Source organism: Myotis myotis, unplaced genomic scaffold (genome assembly GCF_014108235.1).
Source record: "Myotis myotis isolate mMyoMyo1 unplaced genomic scaffold, mMyoMyo1.p scaffold_m19_p_3, whole genome shotgun sequence".
Lineage (NCBI taxonomy): Eukaryota > Metazoa > Chordata > Mammalia > Chiroptera > Vespertilionidae > Myotis > Myotis myotis.
In genome coordinates, this window is record NW_023416335.1 from 80099462 (window position 1) to 80116528 (window position 17067).

General features: G+C 41.9%; 1 protein-coding gene across 6 annotated transcripts in view; it reads right to left on the bottom strand.

Moving 5' to 3' along the window:
• MTRF1 (mitochondrial translation release factor 1) overlaps nt 1-17067 on the bottom strand; it is an 86106-nt gene that overhangs the window by 27524 nt on the left and 41515 nt on the right. For all 6 annotated transcript variants that reach the window (XM_036296727.1, XM_036296728.1, XM_036296726.1 and 3 more), the window contains 3 exons: nt 9986-10158; nt 8932-9049; nt 3115-3251 (listed from right to left, as the gene is read on the bottom strand). In XM_036296727.1, coding sequence (XP_036152620.1) covers nt 3115-3251; nt 8932-9049; nt 9986-10158 — 428 coding nt within the window. The remainder of the gene's footprint in view (nt 1-3114; nt 3252-8931; nt 9050-9985; nt 10159-17067) is intronic.

Sequence of the window (17067 nt, forward strand, 5' to 3'; positions counted from 1 at the left end):
TTATTAAATCAAATGTGGCAGATTTCACAATATTTATGGTATCACTTCTTTGCTAAGAAGTAATGCTTTGTAAATGAGCATTCCTATCTGAGGTTATCACTAATAGAAGATTACTATATTACTTATCCTGTTGCTTTAACTACTTGAAATTAGAATGTAGGTAAGGAATACTGGAAGGGCAAAAGTGTGAAAAGACTAGGACATCTAAGCAAAAAGAATAATGTTTAGTTTTATACAATTAATTATCCTATAAAGCTACAAAATCTTCCAAATTTACTGTTGCATACCGATCTAAGTACAGTTATTTCTAGATTCCACTTTCTCTTCCACCCTCTCTCAAAAACAAACTACTTTTCTTGGAATTTAAAACCATACAACACTTTGTTTACCTAAAACAATGACATTTATTAATTTTGCTAAGAACTTATCTATTTATATATTTGAATAAATAATACTGTGCATGTACACAGTACAAAACTCCAAAAGGGTATATAATGAAAAATAAATATTTTACTCCGTCCCCAAACTCCATCTAGCAATCCCTGTTACCAGTTTTTTGCAAATGTATAAAAAATAAATGTATTTTTTATCTCACAGAGTTATAATGAAAGCCTAGGTTTTTAGATTTTAAAAAATCTAAAAATCTCTTAAATTTCCAGAGAATTACTTTGTCTTTTATACTGATTTTCTTTCAAAACAGTTATGATATAGACACTAGAGAGAAACAACTGGGAAATAATTTTAAGTTTATTCATATATCATCTACTCATTTCCAAGCTGGCATGTCCAATTTTGGTCATAATCTGTCAGTTCAAATGCATTTAAATTATTGTTTATTTACAAATAAGCATGTTTCTCTATGCTCTAAGGTATTTCCATTTGATCAAAAATAAATACCACATTTTCTACATACTTTTTGTGAAGAGGTATTAAATTACTAGAAGCCCGGTGTATGAATTTGTGCACGGGTGGAGTCCCTAGGCCTGGCCGGTGATCAGGGCCAATTAGGGACAGCCAGCTGGAGAGAGGGAACATGGGAGGTTGGCCAGCCATGGGAGGTTGGCTGTGGGAGTGCACTGACCACCAGGGGGCAGCTCCTGCACTGAGTGTCTGTCCCCTGGTGGTCAGTATGCGTCATAGCAACTGGTCGTTTAGTCAACTGGTCCTATACACACACACACACACACACACACACACACACACACACACACTAGAGGCCCAGTGCAAGAAATTCGTGCAAAAGTAGCCTTCCCCCCGGCGGCCAGCACCAGTTTCCCTCTTGGCAGCCGGGACCTGGGCTTCCCTCGCAGCCCCAGCTTTGTCTGGAAGGTCTTCTGGAAGAATGTCCGGAAGGACATCCAGTCTAATTAGCATATTACACTTTTATTATTATAGACTAGAGGCCTGGTGCACAAAAATTTGTGCACTCGGGGGGAAGGGGGTCCCTCAGCCCGGCCTGTGCCCTCTCGCAGTCTGGGACCCCTTGGGAGATAACGACCTGCTGGCTTAGGCCTGCTCCTGGGTGGCAGAGGGTAGGCCCAATCCCTAGGTGCAGCCCCTGCTCGGGCTCAGAGCAGGGCTGATTGGGGAGTTGGGGCGCCGCCCCCTGTCATGCACAGAGTAGGGCGGATTGGGAGGTTGCCATGCCACCCTCAGTCACGCTAAGGGTAGGGCTGATTGGGGGGTTGTGGCACCACCCCCTGTCACACTCAAGGCAGGGTTGATGGGGAGGTTGCGGCGCCACCCCTGTCACACACAGAGCAGGCCAGTCAGGACGTTGGGGCGCTGCCCCCTGTCACTCACAGAGCAGGGCCCATCAGGGGGGTTGGGGCTCCGTACCCTGTCACGCACAGTGCAGGGTCGATCAGGGGGTTGGGGAGCTCCCCCCGTCACGCACAGAGCAGGACCCATCAAGGGGTTGGGGAGCTCCCCCCTGTCACTCACAGAGTAGGGCCGATAGGGGAGTTGGGGCACCGCCCCCTGTCACACACAGAGCAGGGTGGATCAGGGGGTTGGGGCGCCACACCCTGTCACACTCAGGGCAGGGCCGATGGGGAGGTTATGGCGCTACCCTGTCACACACAGAGCAGGGCCTGTGGAGTGGGGGGTTGGGGCGCCGCACCCTGTCACACACAGAGCAGGGCCGATCAGGGGGTTGGGGCAACGCACCCTGTCACACACAGAGCCGCAGGGCAATCAGGGGGTTGGGGAGCTCCCCCCATCAGGCACAGAGCAGGGCTGATCAGGAGGTTGGGGCGCCTTCCCCTGTCACGAACAGAGCAGGGCGGATAGGGAGGTTGTGGCCCGCCCCCTGTCACACACAGAGCCGCAGGGCGATCAGGGGGTTTGGGCGCTGCCCCCTGTCAGGCTGATCCCGGTGCCGGGAGGCCTCACGGCTCCGCTGATCCCGGTGCTGGGAAGCATATTACCCTTTTACTATATAGGATAGATGCCTGGTGCACGAGTGGGGGCCGGCTGGTTTGCCCTGAAGGGTGTCCTGGATCAGGGTGGGGGGTCCCGCTTGGGTGCCTGGCCAGCCTGGGTGAGGGGATGATGGCGGTTTGCAGCTGGTCACACCTCCTTCAGGGTGGGGGTCCCCACTGGGGTGCCTGGTCAGTCTGGGTGAGAGGCTGAGGGCTGTTTTCAGGCTGGTGGGTGACTGAAGCTCCCAACCGCTCCTTTTTTTCTTTTTTTTTTTTTATTCTGGGTCAGCTTTAGCTCTGAGGCTTGGCTCCAGGTCTGAGGCCTCAGCTGCTGAAAGCAGGTATCTGGTTTGTTTGGGTTCTATATTCGAAACACTGTTTCAACTCCAGCTCTGAGATCCCAGCTGGCTGAAAGGAGGTTTCTGGAGTTTGTTTAGAGTCTATATTTGTAACAATGTTTCAAACTGCAAGCTCAGAGGCTGGCAGCGCCAGGCAGGGAACATTGGCTTCCTCCGTCACTGGAGCAAGCAAGCCTCATGTTCGCTTCAAGTTGCCTGGCTGCCGGCCGCCATCTTGGCTGGCAGTTAATTTGCATCGCCCTGATTAGCCAATGGGAAGGGTAGCGGAGGTACGGCTAATTACCATGTTTCTCTTTTATTAGCTAGGATAGATTATACCAAATAAATCTTACCTGTAGTTTTCTAGCACTTTGTTGTTGACACTTCTCTTTCTCAATCATCTGTTGGTAAAGTCTAGCTCTCAACACACGCAAAGCTATTTCTTTATTTTTTATCTGTGATCGTTCTTGTTGGCATTCTACTACAAGCCCTGAAAAATAACAGAGATTAAAGGTAAAAACTGTTGCCTCCATAAGCCAAATTGAGATAGAAGTGAGGGGCCAGCTATAGTTCAATACAATGGGGGGCGGTGGTGAAGAAGAGACAGACTTGAGGAATATTTTAAAGTTCCCCCTGGGTTAATTAGGGAAAGGTCACAAAGGATTAAGTACTTTTTATTATTTCTTATTTTTTAGATTTAGCATACTTCAGAAATTATACTTGTTATGATGGTAGTAGTGATAGATGGCTAGATTCTGATACTTAAATGAGATATTTCTGATGAGAAGACTGAAAGCAGTTGCATCTGCAGATGATTACACATACTTTCATTCCCAGAGCTCTGCCTCTCCATCCCAGTTCATCCAGAGACTTTTGTAGCTCAATAAAGTGCAAAATACTGTCACCCCCAATACAGTGCTGCTCCATTCTCTGTCCTACTTGAGAAGTCAGCTTTTCCCCTTTAGATCACAAATATACACAAGAGCTCATGTTTTTAAAAAAGGACTTTACATATAGAAACCAATGAAAAGAAACTACTCAAACTCTTTCTTTCTTTCTTTTTGGGGGGGGGTTAATTCTCACCCAAGGATATTTTTCCATTGATTTTTTAGAGAGTGGAAGAGAGAGGGAAAGACAGAAACATCGATGTGAGAAACATTGATTGGTTGCCTCCTGCACACGCCCCGACCAGGGCCCGGACCGGGGAGAAGCCTGCAACCAAGGTACGTGCCCTTGACAGGAATCAAACCCGGGACCCTTTGGTCCACAGGCTGACACTTTATTTACTGAGCCAAACTGACCAGGGCTCAAACTCTTTCAAAGGAAGAGTTTATAGTGAATGTTTCTCAGCTGTCTTGGTTCTAAAGACAACTGATCAGCACATCTAAATACACATTTTGGTTAGCCAACTTCCGAATTTGGGTGGGTTTGACCCACTGTGGAGTCCAGTAACTAGCCCAAATCTAGCCCTGGAATGGTGATCCTTGAAGCTTTGGGCTGCTGTTTTTTTTGTTTGTTTTTTTTAATATATTTTATTGATTTTTTACAGAGAGGAAGGGAGAGGGATAGAGAGTTAGAAACATCAAGGGGAGAGAAACATCAATCAGCTACCTCTTGCACACTCCCTACTGGGGATGTGCCCGCAACCAAGGTACATGCCCTTGACCGGAATCGAACCTGGGACCTTTCAGTCCGCAGGCCGATGCTCTATCCACTGAGCCAAACCAGCTAGGGCTGGGCTGCTGTTCTTAATTTTGTAACTATCACTCTGAAAATGTGTCCAATCCTGATCCCAGGTACATATGTAACAGAAGGCCAGCTGTACTGATAGGGTGGTAACTATTTGCAGGAGATTTTTAAAATGTGTATAAAATTCTACTCCCAAAACTACTGTCACAGGGTTGTGCCACCACATTATTAGTTAATCCCCAAACTGCTACTGACTTTATCTTCTTGTCTTCTCTTATTTTCTAACATTGTCTCTGACAAAAACAGGCTGAATTCATTAAGAAAGGGTGCAAATTCCATAGTGTGCAAAGCCCGAAGGTAGAAACCAGATAAGAGACTCAAGTACCACAGGTTTAAGCTGGAAAATGCCACCATGATGAAAGAAAAGTGAACTTCAGATGAACTATGACTAATTAACGTACTAAAATCACCACAGGGTTGAGGAGTGGGGAGATATTCTGCCAGATACATTTTAGACTGTGAGCAGAAGGAAGATGATAACAGCGCATGTCCTCCCGTCCTATGGAATGTGTACCTCCTTCAAGAAATCTGATCCTCTAGGTTTTTTACATGTTTCTTACGTCTTACCTTGATCCTTTAAAATTAACCAATCATTTCACCAGGGCAAGAAGGTGTTTTTTGTTTGTTTGTTTTTTATAGCAAAGGTGGAAATTTATTGAAGAACACGTGGGGAAGAGGAAAGAATCTCACAGCACAGACTTCCACATGGGGAGAGGGAAGAGTCCCCAGGAAGGTGCTTTTTGAAGATGAGCTTACCTTCCTCCATTCTTTGATCAGAGAATAAAATTTCTGCTCTGCTTTACCAAACTCTGTGTCCTTCTATTGGCATGAACGACCTTGATTCTGGGCAGAAGGACCTTGATTCTGGATCCCTGACTCATAAGGATCCGTGACGCTATATTTCTCCCCTGTCTAAACAAGCTACAATCTACACTTGCTAATACTTTAAGAAGGACACCTAGGTTTCACCTCTTTTAGTTTAAACTTATTTCTTGACTGCTTCATTGCAGCCACATGTTTGAGCTGGGGTGCCAACTGACTTCCATCTCCCAGGCATTTCCCTGGAACTGTCTTAAACTAGCTCACCTTTTTTTTTTTTTCTACCACCCAAAAGAATATGAAAATTTCCATGTCATGATGGCTAGTCAGTCATAAGCTTTCTTTCAAATGAATTTCAACAGCTGACCTGTACTGATTTTTGCTTAGACACTTGCATTATTCCTATCCAGTGGGTCAGTCTAGAACTTATATAGCTTACAACTCATTAATTCCTAAGGAAATCTTGTGATTATATATTTTAATAACTTCTATACAGGAGTATTTATTCATAAATATGCCCTCAAGAATAGAGGATTTAGGGGGTGAAAAGATATGTTGGATAATAGAAGAGCTATTAAAACAGAGTGCTGGGTTTATTTAAAAAAAAACCCAAACTATAGAAGGGTTTTTGGAAAAAAGTTTCCTCAGTGTTGTTTCAGTGCTCTATAAGAAATTCCAAAGTTGTAGGTAGTAGGAGTACCAAATAGTATTTAATATACATTTGCTTAGCCATGGCCAGGTGGCTTGGTTGGAGTGTCGTCCAATACACCAAATGGTTGTGGGTTTGATTCCTGGTCAGGGCACATATGGAGGTTACAGGCTTGATCCCTAGTCGGAGTGCATATGAGAGGCAACCTATTGATGTTTCTTTCTCACACTGATGTTTCTATCTCTCTCCCTATCTTACTCTCTCTAAAATCAATGAAAACATATCCTTAGGTTAGGGTTAAAAAATATCTGTCTATCGCTTAATAACTACATGTATTATTTAAAAGATTTTCAATTATAAATGAGAACAAAATTCCGTATTTTTATTCTAAAAAGCCCATTAAATTTTCTTTAACCTCTTTGAAATTGAATTGCAGCCCAGCTGATATTGCTCAGTGGTTGGAGTCAGTCTATGAACCAGGAGGTCACAGTTTGATTCCCAGTCAGGGCATAAGTGCAGATTGTTAGCTCGAACCCCACTAGGGGTATGCACGAGGCAGCTGACAGATATTTATACCTTTCTCTCTTTCCCTTCCTTTCTCTAAAGTCAATAAGAACATATTTTTTTTAATAAAAGCATTAGCCTTGTAGAAAACTGGGTTAATTTCATCTTACAGCTTTTGAAAGATGTAGGAAGACTTAGAGTCAAAGAAAACTATGCAAATAAAAACAAAGAAGTAATTATTAACTTTAGAAAATAAAATCATAGTATATTACTTGTCTCAGTAGTGAACACTATTTACCTGCTTCTTACATAAAAAAAGTGGAAGATTAATTTTGCCAAAATACTCATCTACTACATTAAGTAGTGAATATATATTCTTATACTTAATCAGATCTGCCTATTAATTAGAAGCACTGAGGTAATTACCAGAAAAAAATAGCTAAAAGAGTTTAAAGTGATTGCTTCTTGAGTAAATTAGGGTCAAGGAAGGAAGGAGGGAGGAAGAAAAGGTCCAGGGAGCTGCTATTTTTTTGTTATAGGACTTTATCATTGGACTATTTTTTGTTTTTAAAACCAACATTTAAAAAAAATACTGATTTCAGAGAAGAAGGGAGAGGGAGAGAGAGAAATATCAATGATGAGAGAGAATCATTGATTGGCTGCCTCCTGCAGGGCCCCTACTGGGGATCCAGCCTGAAATGGGCATGTGCCCTGGCCAGGAATGGAACCATGACCTCCTGATTCATAGTTGACACTCAACCACTTAGCCACACCTGCCAGGCTATTACTGGACTTTTAAAACCATATACATGCAATGTAAAATTGAGTTTAAAAAGAAAAGAAATTTAAGTATTTAAAAAGTTTAAAGACCCGAAAAATGATAGAAATCTTTAAAATCACATTAAGGACTTCAAAATTACCTCATAGTATAACAAAATTACCAGTATTCAAAGTAACCACGTTCATGCAGCAGAGCCTAATGGAGCTAGCAGTCAGTCTACACAGTGACAAAATCGCATGGCATGTCCAATATTACTTGCAAGTTTGTTTTTAGGCTGGGGTGCATCTGGCTGTTTACCCCTGTGTAGCATACTTGGACAGCTTCCCTGAATAGGTCCACTCACTCTCTGCCTCCCTTGAGAGAGGTATCTTTTCCAAACAGAAGAGAAATATGAACACACTAGTAGCCCAGTGCACGAAATTCGTGAACATTAAAAGGGAATTAATTGCCCTAACTGGTTTGGCTCAGTGGATAGAGCATCGGCCTGCGGACTCAAGGGTCCCGGGTTTAATTCCCGTCAAGAGCATGTACCTTGGTTGTGGGCATATCCCCAGTAGGGAGTGTGCAGGAGGCAGCTGATTGATGTTTCTCTCTCATCGATGTTTCTAACTCTCTATTCTGTCACCAACAATGGCTTCTTTTGGTTTCAGAGGTACTTTGTTCCAATAGTTGGCCTTTAAACATATTCTCTCCTCCCCGCTATCAGGGGCCAGGGTGCAGGTTAATAAGATTGCTAGTTGGCAGGCCCCTGACAGCAAACTGGCCACCTGTCGATTCCGTGAGGAAAGGGGCTCCCTCTTCCCTCCTGTCAGGGTCCGGGGTGCAGGTGAAAGGGGTTCCTGGCTGGCAGGCCACTGACAGCTAGCTATCCAACAGCGGATTCTGTGAGGAATGGGGCTCCCTCCTTTCTACTGTCAGGGTCTGGTTTGAAGATCGGCCATGCCCCCTGTTGGGCCAGACCCAGAGTTCTACCACGCCGTGGCCTCCACCTCAGCAACTCAGAACTGACTGCTTCTGGGCGCTCCTGGTGCTCTGAGGGTGGGATCTTCCCTCAGGCCACACGGGAAACACTGGGGAGGGCGCAGCCCTTGGCGAAACGACCCAGGATTCAGTGGGTCCACATTCTGAGGGCAGGTTCCTGCCTCAAACCCCGCCCTCACCGGAAACAGCTCCAGGAAACAGCTCAGGGGAGGGCACAGCCATTGCCAAGAAACCCCTGCAGGACTGACTTCCTTCCACTTGGTCAAATTTCTGGCTTGATATTACACCCAAACAGCTCCGGGAAACAGCTCGGGAGGGCGCAGCACTTTGCAAAGCGACCCAGGATTCAGTGGGTTCACGCTCTGAGGGCAGGTTCCTGCCTCAAACCCCACCCTCACCGGAAACAGCTCCTGGAAACAGCTCGGGGGAGGGCGCAGCCGTTGCCAAGACAAGCCCTGAAGGACTGACTTACTTCTGCTTGGTCGAGATTCTGATGGTCGTGATGAACACCACCCATGGTTTTTATATAAGTAGATTTGGAACCTCAGACCTATAACCCCAATGTCACCTTTAAAGAGTTTTTGTAAGGAACCAAACACTCACACATGACTCTTTTCTTCTAAAAGCTAAATAGTTTTATAAGACATGAGAAAAATTAAAAGTACAAGAGCAAAAAGACTTGCTTACCTGTGGGGACATGGACAAGTCTGACAGCACTATCAGTTGTATTAACATGCTGGCCTCCAGCTCCTTTGGCTCGAAATGTATCTATTCTCAAATCCTTAGGGTCCACTTTCACATCTACCTAGAACAAAAAGTGTAACATAAGTAAATTCTACACTCAACAAATACTTTAATACTAAATTTTTTCCAAAATTTTTCAAATAAACTATATTGCTTTGGGTCATAAATCATAGCTATTAGACTAAGAGGTGAAATAAACTCCCTATTTCAATGGATACTGTTTTTTAATAATGACTTAAGATGCTATGAGATCATTAAGTTATGCAATCTTTCAAGTTTCATCAGTCGTCATCCCACAAAGCTACATTAGATAGAAAATTTTGTAAAATATATGTATGTATGTATAATGTATCTACATATAAAGTTAATACTTACTATTCCAATTCTGTATTTGCAAATTCACCTACTTCCTAAAATTTATTTGTTTCCTCAAATCAATTATTACAGCACTTTCACAGTCATTAGAAGATATGCACAGAGCAGCAAAACTTCACATTGCTCTTCATGTGCACATTCCCACCTGAGAATGAACAAGGTGACACTCTGCTTTCTTTTTTTTTTTAAATATATTTTTTATTGATTTCAGAGAAGAAGAAAAAGGGAGAGAGAGAGAAACATCAACGATGACAGAGAATTGATTGGCTGCCTCCTGCACAGCTCCTACTGGGGATCAAGCCTAAAACGCAGGCATGAGCCCTGCCCAGGAATTGAACCATGACCTCCGGGTTTATAGGTCGACAATCCACCTCTGAGCCACATTTTAAAAGCTTTGTGGATTCTGTTTTATGTAGAGAAGTGACTTCTATTTAGAACAAAACATCTTGGTCAGAAATAAAAGGGGCAACTTTACCTAGGGAGGAGTTAAGGATTTCTCAAAAGTGACTATAAAGTTCAGTAGGTCATCCTGAAAAATCACTGAATTTCCTAGAAGCTAAGACTTTTCAGTGTAACAACCTTTTACAAAGAGTAAGTTTTCAATGCCTCCTGGTGAGGTTACCTCATGTGGTTGAGGAAGGACAATAACTGACATTGTTCCTGTGTGAATACGCTGCATCCTTGACGACAGGCCCACCTCAGGGATTCGCTGAACTCGGTGAATCCCACCTTCATACTTCAAATGCTTATAGACATTGTCACCAGAAATTCGGGCAGCTGCATGATGTAGTCCACCTGGGAAAAAATATCCAGAAATGATTAATGATTTCTAATTTGAAAAGGATCAAGATCTTAAATGTCCTTAATCTAAGGCCTGAATGTGAATATAGCTCCTTAGATGAGAACATAAAGTAGGTACAAAATTATTTTCCAAATGTAAATGTATTAATATATAAAAAGAAACACACCAAAATATTATGTACAGTTATCTCTGAGGAAGATTTTTATTTTCCTTTTTATACTTTTTTTTTCTAAATTTTCTATAATAAGCACGTTTTACTTTTATAAAAATACTATTAGAAAAAAAAATACTAGGACATTTTCTTCTTGAACTACCCTATGCCACCTTAGGATAATATGGTGCCATATAAAAAAGAATGCTCAATTACATAATAATTTGATAATGATGAATACTATAGGTCAGTGATGGCGAACCTTTTGAGCTCGGCGTGTCAGCATTTTGAAAAACCCTAACTTAACTCTCTGGTGCCGTGGCACATATAGAAATTTTTTGATATTTGCAACCATAGTAAAACAAAGATTTATATTTTTGAAATTTATTTCATATATTTAAATGCCATTTAACAAAGAAAAATCAACCAAAAAAATGAGTTCGCGTGTCACCTCTGACACGCGTCTCATAGGTTCGCCATCACTGCTATAGGTCCTCCCAAGGTTTCAAGGATCTATCGAAATGTAGCTCTTACTTATCTGTTGAGTAGGAAGATTATCACAAAAGAATCTTAATGCTAGTTTTTTATCAAATGTGCTTTTTAAAAATATTTTTATGCAATAATATACAGATATAGAAAACCACATGAATCAAATGTATGACTTAGTGACTACAAGGTCAAGAAAAAGAACTTTGTCAGTCATCCTAAATGCCCTTTCACATGCCCCTTTCCAGTTACACTCTCCTTCCTTTCTCATGAGTAACCATTATTCTGAGTTTTATTCCTTTTTAAATAATAATTGTATTACCTGAATGTGCTGCCTTAGGCACCACAGTTAGTCTTATCCATTTTAAAAAGTTTGATTATGTCTTTTAAATCTCTTAATCTCATCATCCATCTCTTTTGTTTTCTACAAATTATCTGTTGAGGAATCTGGGCTATGACCTGTAGAATTTCTTACAGTCTGGTTTTGCTGATTGCATACTCTTCAAAAAATATTTATTTTATTTTATTGATTTTTTTAACAGAGAGGAAGGAAGAGGGATAGAGAGTTAGAAACATCGATCAGCTGCCTCTTGCACACTTCTTACTGGGGATGTGCCTGCAACCGAGGCACATGCCCTTGACTGGAATCGAACCTGGGACCTTTCAGTCCCCAGGCCAACCAACACTCTATCCACTGAGCCAAACCAGTTAGGGCTGATTGCTTACTCTTGGGGAAATTCAACCTGTGCTGTTGCCCTCTGTATTGTCTGCAACTGGGCAGCTAGATCCAGAGACTAGATCAGACAGGAGCTTGAGCTCCTTGGTAAAACAACAGAGACAACAGGAAGCACATATTGTCTGGTTCTCTCTTTTTCTGGTCCTGCCAGCCTTTGATGCTTAATTGTAAAATGGTTATAGTCTATCATTTCTTTTTCACTTTTAAAATATATATATATATTGATTTCAGAGAGGAAAGAATGATGAGAGAGAACCACCGATCGGCCATCTCCTGCACGCACCCATTGGGGATTGAGCCAGCAACCCGGGCATATGCCCTGACCAGGAATCGAACTTCCTGGTTCATAGGTTGATGCTCAACTACTGAGCCATGCCAGCTGGGCTCTTTTTCACTTTTAATTAAAGTGGATTTATAAAGAGATATTCCCCTTGCCTAGTACTTGATTACCCACTGATACAGTTATATAGGAAAGGCAGGGTTAATGCTTGATTCTATTCCTTTATGTTTTACTAATATACCTTTCTGTTCCATTGCTTTATAAAGAGTGGAAGGGAGGGAAAGTAATATCGAGGTGAGAGACACATCAATTAGTTGCCGGGGATCCAACCTGAAACCCAGGTATGTGCCCTTGAACCTGAGACCCTTTGGTGTGGAGGCTGCCATTCTAACCACTAAGCAATATGGGCAAGGCCCAATATCTTTCTTTTAACAATATAATGAATTAGGTAATTATTTTTTTATATATCACTGTGAACTCAAGGATTTGAACACAGTCAGCATGTTTAAATCAATGACAATTATTGATTAAAATTCCACTTGCCCCATCTTTGGCCAGTGGGAGCCTCTTCAAGTTAACTGCTGAGTTCTTTTGACATGGCTCTTTTTTATATTTTTTTTATTGATTTCAGAGAGGAAGAGGGAGAGATCGAAACATCAATGATGAGAGACAATCATTGATTGGCTGCATCTATAATAATAAAAGCATAATATGCTAATTAGACCAAATAGCCGAACGACCTTCCGGACGTCCTTTCGGACGAAGCCGCAACAGCGGAGGCTGAGGCAGAGGTGGTTAGGGGCAATCAGGCAGGCAGGCAGAATGGTTAGGGGCATCAAGCAGGCAGGCCGAAAGGTTAGGGGCAATCAGGCAGGCATGCAGAGTGGTTAGGGGCATCAGGTAGGCAGGCAGAGTGGTTAGGGGCATCAAGCAGGCAGGCCAAAAGGCTAGGGGTGATCAGGCAGGCAGGCAGAGTGATTAGGGGTGATCAGGCAGGCAGGCAGAGGCAGTTAGGGGTGACCAGGCAGATAGGCGAGCAGTTAGGGTGATAGGCAGAGTGGTTAGAGGCAGGCAGGCAGGCGAGCAGTTAGGAGCCAGCAGTCCCGGATTGCAAGAGGGATGTCCGACTGCCAGTTTAAGTCCGATCCGCAGGAATGGACATCCTCCGAAGGGTCCCAAATTTCGAGAGGGCTGGGGTATGGGATCCTCCCCACCCTCCCATCCCTGTGCATGAATTTCATGCACCAGGCCTCTAGTAACGATATAACAAGATATTCCAGGATTATTTTGAGCATCTGCCCCACACTGGAACCAGCTATTTCTCCTTTCAAAGAGAAAGAATATTTTAAGACCACAATTGAGTGCTAGGGATGTTTACTGGGCTGGTCATTGTTTCTAGGCCTTTTCAGTGGTCAGAGATAGGAAATACCTCATGAGTTCATACTAATGTTGGCAGACAATTCTCTACCAGTTTCTTCTGTTCGACCTGCCTGCCCTTTTGTTCCAGGAAATCTTTTTGAAGGTGTTTGTATAGTGAACAGCTTTGGAGATGATGTCTACCTCTAGAGCAGTGATGGCGAACCTATGACATGCGTGTCAGAGGTGACACGCGAACTCATTTTTTTGGTTGATTTTTCTTTGTTAAATGGCATTTAAATATATAAAATAAATATCAAAAGTATAAGTCTTTATTTTACTATGGTTGCAAATATCAAAAAATTTCTATATGTGACACGGCACCAGAGTTAAGTTAGGGTTTTTCAAAATGCTGACACACCGAGCTCAAAAGGTTCGCCATCACTGCTCTAGAGCAAAAGACAAACTGCTCACATTCTTGGAAGATACAGTGTCTCCTTTTAGAGCAATGGGCAGGCATACTTACTGACAATTAAAAAAGACTCGAGCCCTGGCCAGTGTAGCTCAGTTGGTTGAGCATTGTCCCATGCACCTAAAGGTCGCTGGTTCAATTCCCAGTCAGGGCACATACAAGAATCAACCAATGAATGCATAAATAAGAGAAATAACAAATCAATGAATGTTTCTCTCACTCGCTTTCAAAACAAAACCTGCAAGACTTTAAGCCATTTGATATATAAAATTTTGCATGGAAGTGTTTCTTTTCACACAGCTTCTAGTGCTGTGTATATCTGTGGAATTCCCCTCTATGTTAATTAAACATTAAATTTATATATATATACATATGTGGTCCCTCCCCCAAATATATACAAACTTTGAATATAAAGGCAGCATTTATTGAAATACATTTCATTTTCAAAATTGAGCTATCAACCCAGTTGGTGTGGCTCAGTGGTTAGGCGTGAAGGAGGTCACGGTTCCATTTCTGGTCAGGGCACATGCCTGGGTTGTGGGTTTGATCACCACTGTGGAGCGTGCAGGAGGCAACCTATCAATGATTCTCATCATTGATGTTTCTATCTCTATCTCTCTCTCTGAAATCAATAATAATATATATTTTTTAAAAATTGAGCTATCAGCCGAACCGGTTTGGCTCAGTGGATAGAGCGTCGGCCTGCGGACTCAGGGGTCCCAGGTTTGATTCCGGTCAAGGGCATGTTCCTTGGTTGCAGGCACATCCCCACTGGGGGGCGTGCAGGAGGCAGCTGACTGATCTCTCTCATCAATGTTTCTGGCTCTCTATCCCTCTCCCTTCTTCTCTGTAAAAAATCAATAAAACATATTTTCAAAAAAAAAAAAAAATTGAGCTACCAGCTGTTAAAGTGTATATACATTTTGGGGGGGACACACTGAATTTAATATGCATATTTTAAAGATAGGTGCTTTCCCCTTTCTCTATTTTAGTCTTTTTCTTCTTTTTTCTTAATCGTCACCCGAGGATATTTTTCCATTGGTTTTTTTCTCCTTTTTTCCATTGATTTTTAGAGAGTAGAAGTGGTGTGTATGTGTGGGGGAGAGACAGAGAAAGAAACATCGATTGGTTGCCATTTGCATGTGCCCCTGACTGGGGCCAGGGATTGAGCCTGCAACTGAGGTACCAAGTACATGCCCTTGACTGGGAATCGAACCCAGGACCCTTCAGTCCGAGGGCCGATGCTCTATCCACTGAGCCAAATCGGCTAGGGCTATTTTAGTCTTTTTCTAACCACATCGTTTTCTTCTCCTAATTACAATAAATAAATAAATCTTTAAAAATTATAATTTCAATGTAGGTTTATTCCTAGACTTTAATTTTAAAGGTATATGAGTAAAATATTTAAAATGTCTGCTTTTTGAAAAACATTGACTTACTTTAAAAAATATCTTTATTTTGCCAGTGAGTCAGTGTATCTAAAAGAGAGGCTTCCCAACCATTGTTTAGGCTGCTTTACATACCTGAAAGAGATACTGATCTCTTCCTATTGTTCAGTTATCTCCCTCTAATTCCTGAAAATTGGATTCAAAATATATATCTCAGAGGTCACTGATGACATTTTCCATTATTCTTTTTTATAATGCTGCTGTTTCTGATTAGATTCTCCTAGAAACTCTCTCCTCTCTTGCTTCCATATTATACATCCTCATCTTTTTTCTGCTTATCTGACTCCTCTTTTTCTTTTGTGAACTAGTCTATATTTCTAAATGTGGACATTCTCCAAGGTTTAGTGCCCTGGATGGTCCCTCTCTATAGACTCTCCCTCACCTATTTCTCAGTATCAGACCTTATCTCTGTGCTGACAGCTATCAAACATCTTTCTTCAATTCTGTTCTCTCACCAAAGCTCTGGTTATAAAACTTTACAATTTACTGGATATTTCTAAATGAATGCTCAGTATTACTACAAACTTAATAATTGAAAAACCACTTATCATTATTCTTACCAAATGAGCTGGCTCTGCTTTGTAACTCCATTCAATGGCATGAATGAATATTGCAATCCTGCAAGCTACAAATGTTAGAATCCCTGTGGCTCATCTCCTTTGTGCCAGAATAGACTAATGTATGTAGCGTGGCTCTGGATCAGACAAGCTTAAAGTTAATCTTCGGAATGCCATTACTTATTATGTGATCTTGGATTAGTTACTTACTCTGAGTCTACATCCTCATCTGTAAAATGGGACTGATAATACCAATCTCACAGGATTGTAAGGATCAAACAACCTACACTGCACATAGGACATATTAGGCAAGCAATAGCACCTCTTGTGGTCAGCCAGTCACCAAATTTTGCCCATTCTTTCTTTGAAGGTATCTCACATCTCCCTACTCCACAGTCATATCTGGATTACTCTAATAACCTCTTTCCTTAAATCTAACCTGTTCAATCCATTCTTTAGATTGTGTCAAAATAATCTTCTTATAATGTATATTTATTGCCTGGCTGGCATGGCTCAGTGGTTGAGCATCTATCTATGAACTAGGTCAGTGATGGCGAACCTTTTGAGCTCGGCGTGTCAGCATTTTGAAAAACCCTAACTTAACTCTGGTGCCGTGTCACATGTAGAAATTTTTTGATATTTGCAACCATAGTAAAACAAAGATTTATATTTTTGATATTTATTTTATATATTTAAATGCCATTTAACAAAGAAAAATCAACCAAAAAAATGAGCTCACGTGTCACCTCTGACACGCGTGTCATAGGTTCACCATCACTGAACTAGGTGGTCACAGTTCGATTCCCATTAAGGGCACATGTCTTGGTTGCGGGCTTGATCCCCAGTATGGGGCATGCAGGAGGCAGCTGACCTATGATTCTCTCTCATCATTGATGTTTTTGTCTCTCCCTCTCCCTCTCTAAAATCAATAAAAATGTATTTTAAAAGTTTATTTATCAAGTCACATTTTTATTAATAAAATTCCCTGTCAAGGTCTGTTCAGCTTTCAAGGATGTTCAAACTCTATCCACTCAAGCCTATTTCCTATTACTTCTCGTCACAAATGTGCCCTGGGGAAGTTGGCTTCCTCACTGTCCTACACACACACCAGTATCTTTCCCACCACCATGCTGCTGCTCAGGTTGTTCCTTCCCTCTGCTCTCACTGGCTGTATTTAAAATCTGTACCAAGCACAATTTACTTATGCTATATACCGGTTTTCATTTCCCTAGATTGTTTAACTTACATTAATCCTCTTTCTCCACTTTGATAGTTTGTGGTTTATTATTCATGACCCCCTCTGTCTACTACAGTGTACCACTGTGTAACCAAGCAGATAACTACTTCCAGGTGGATTAAAAGAATGGGAAAAACTTACTATCAGATGTTCTGATTTAACGTACTTAACATACTTGC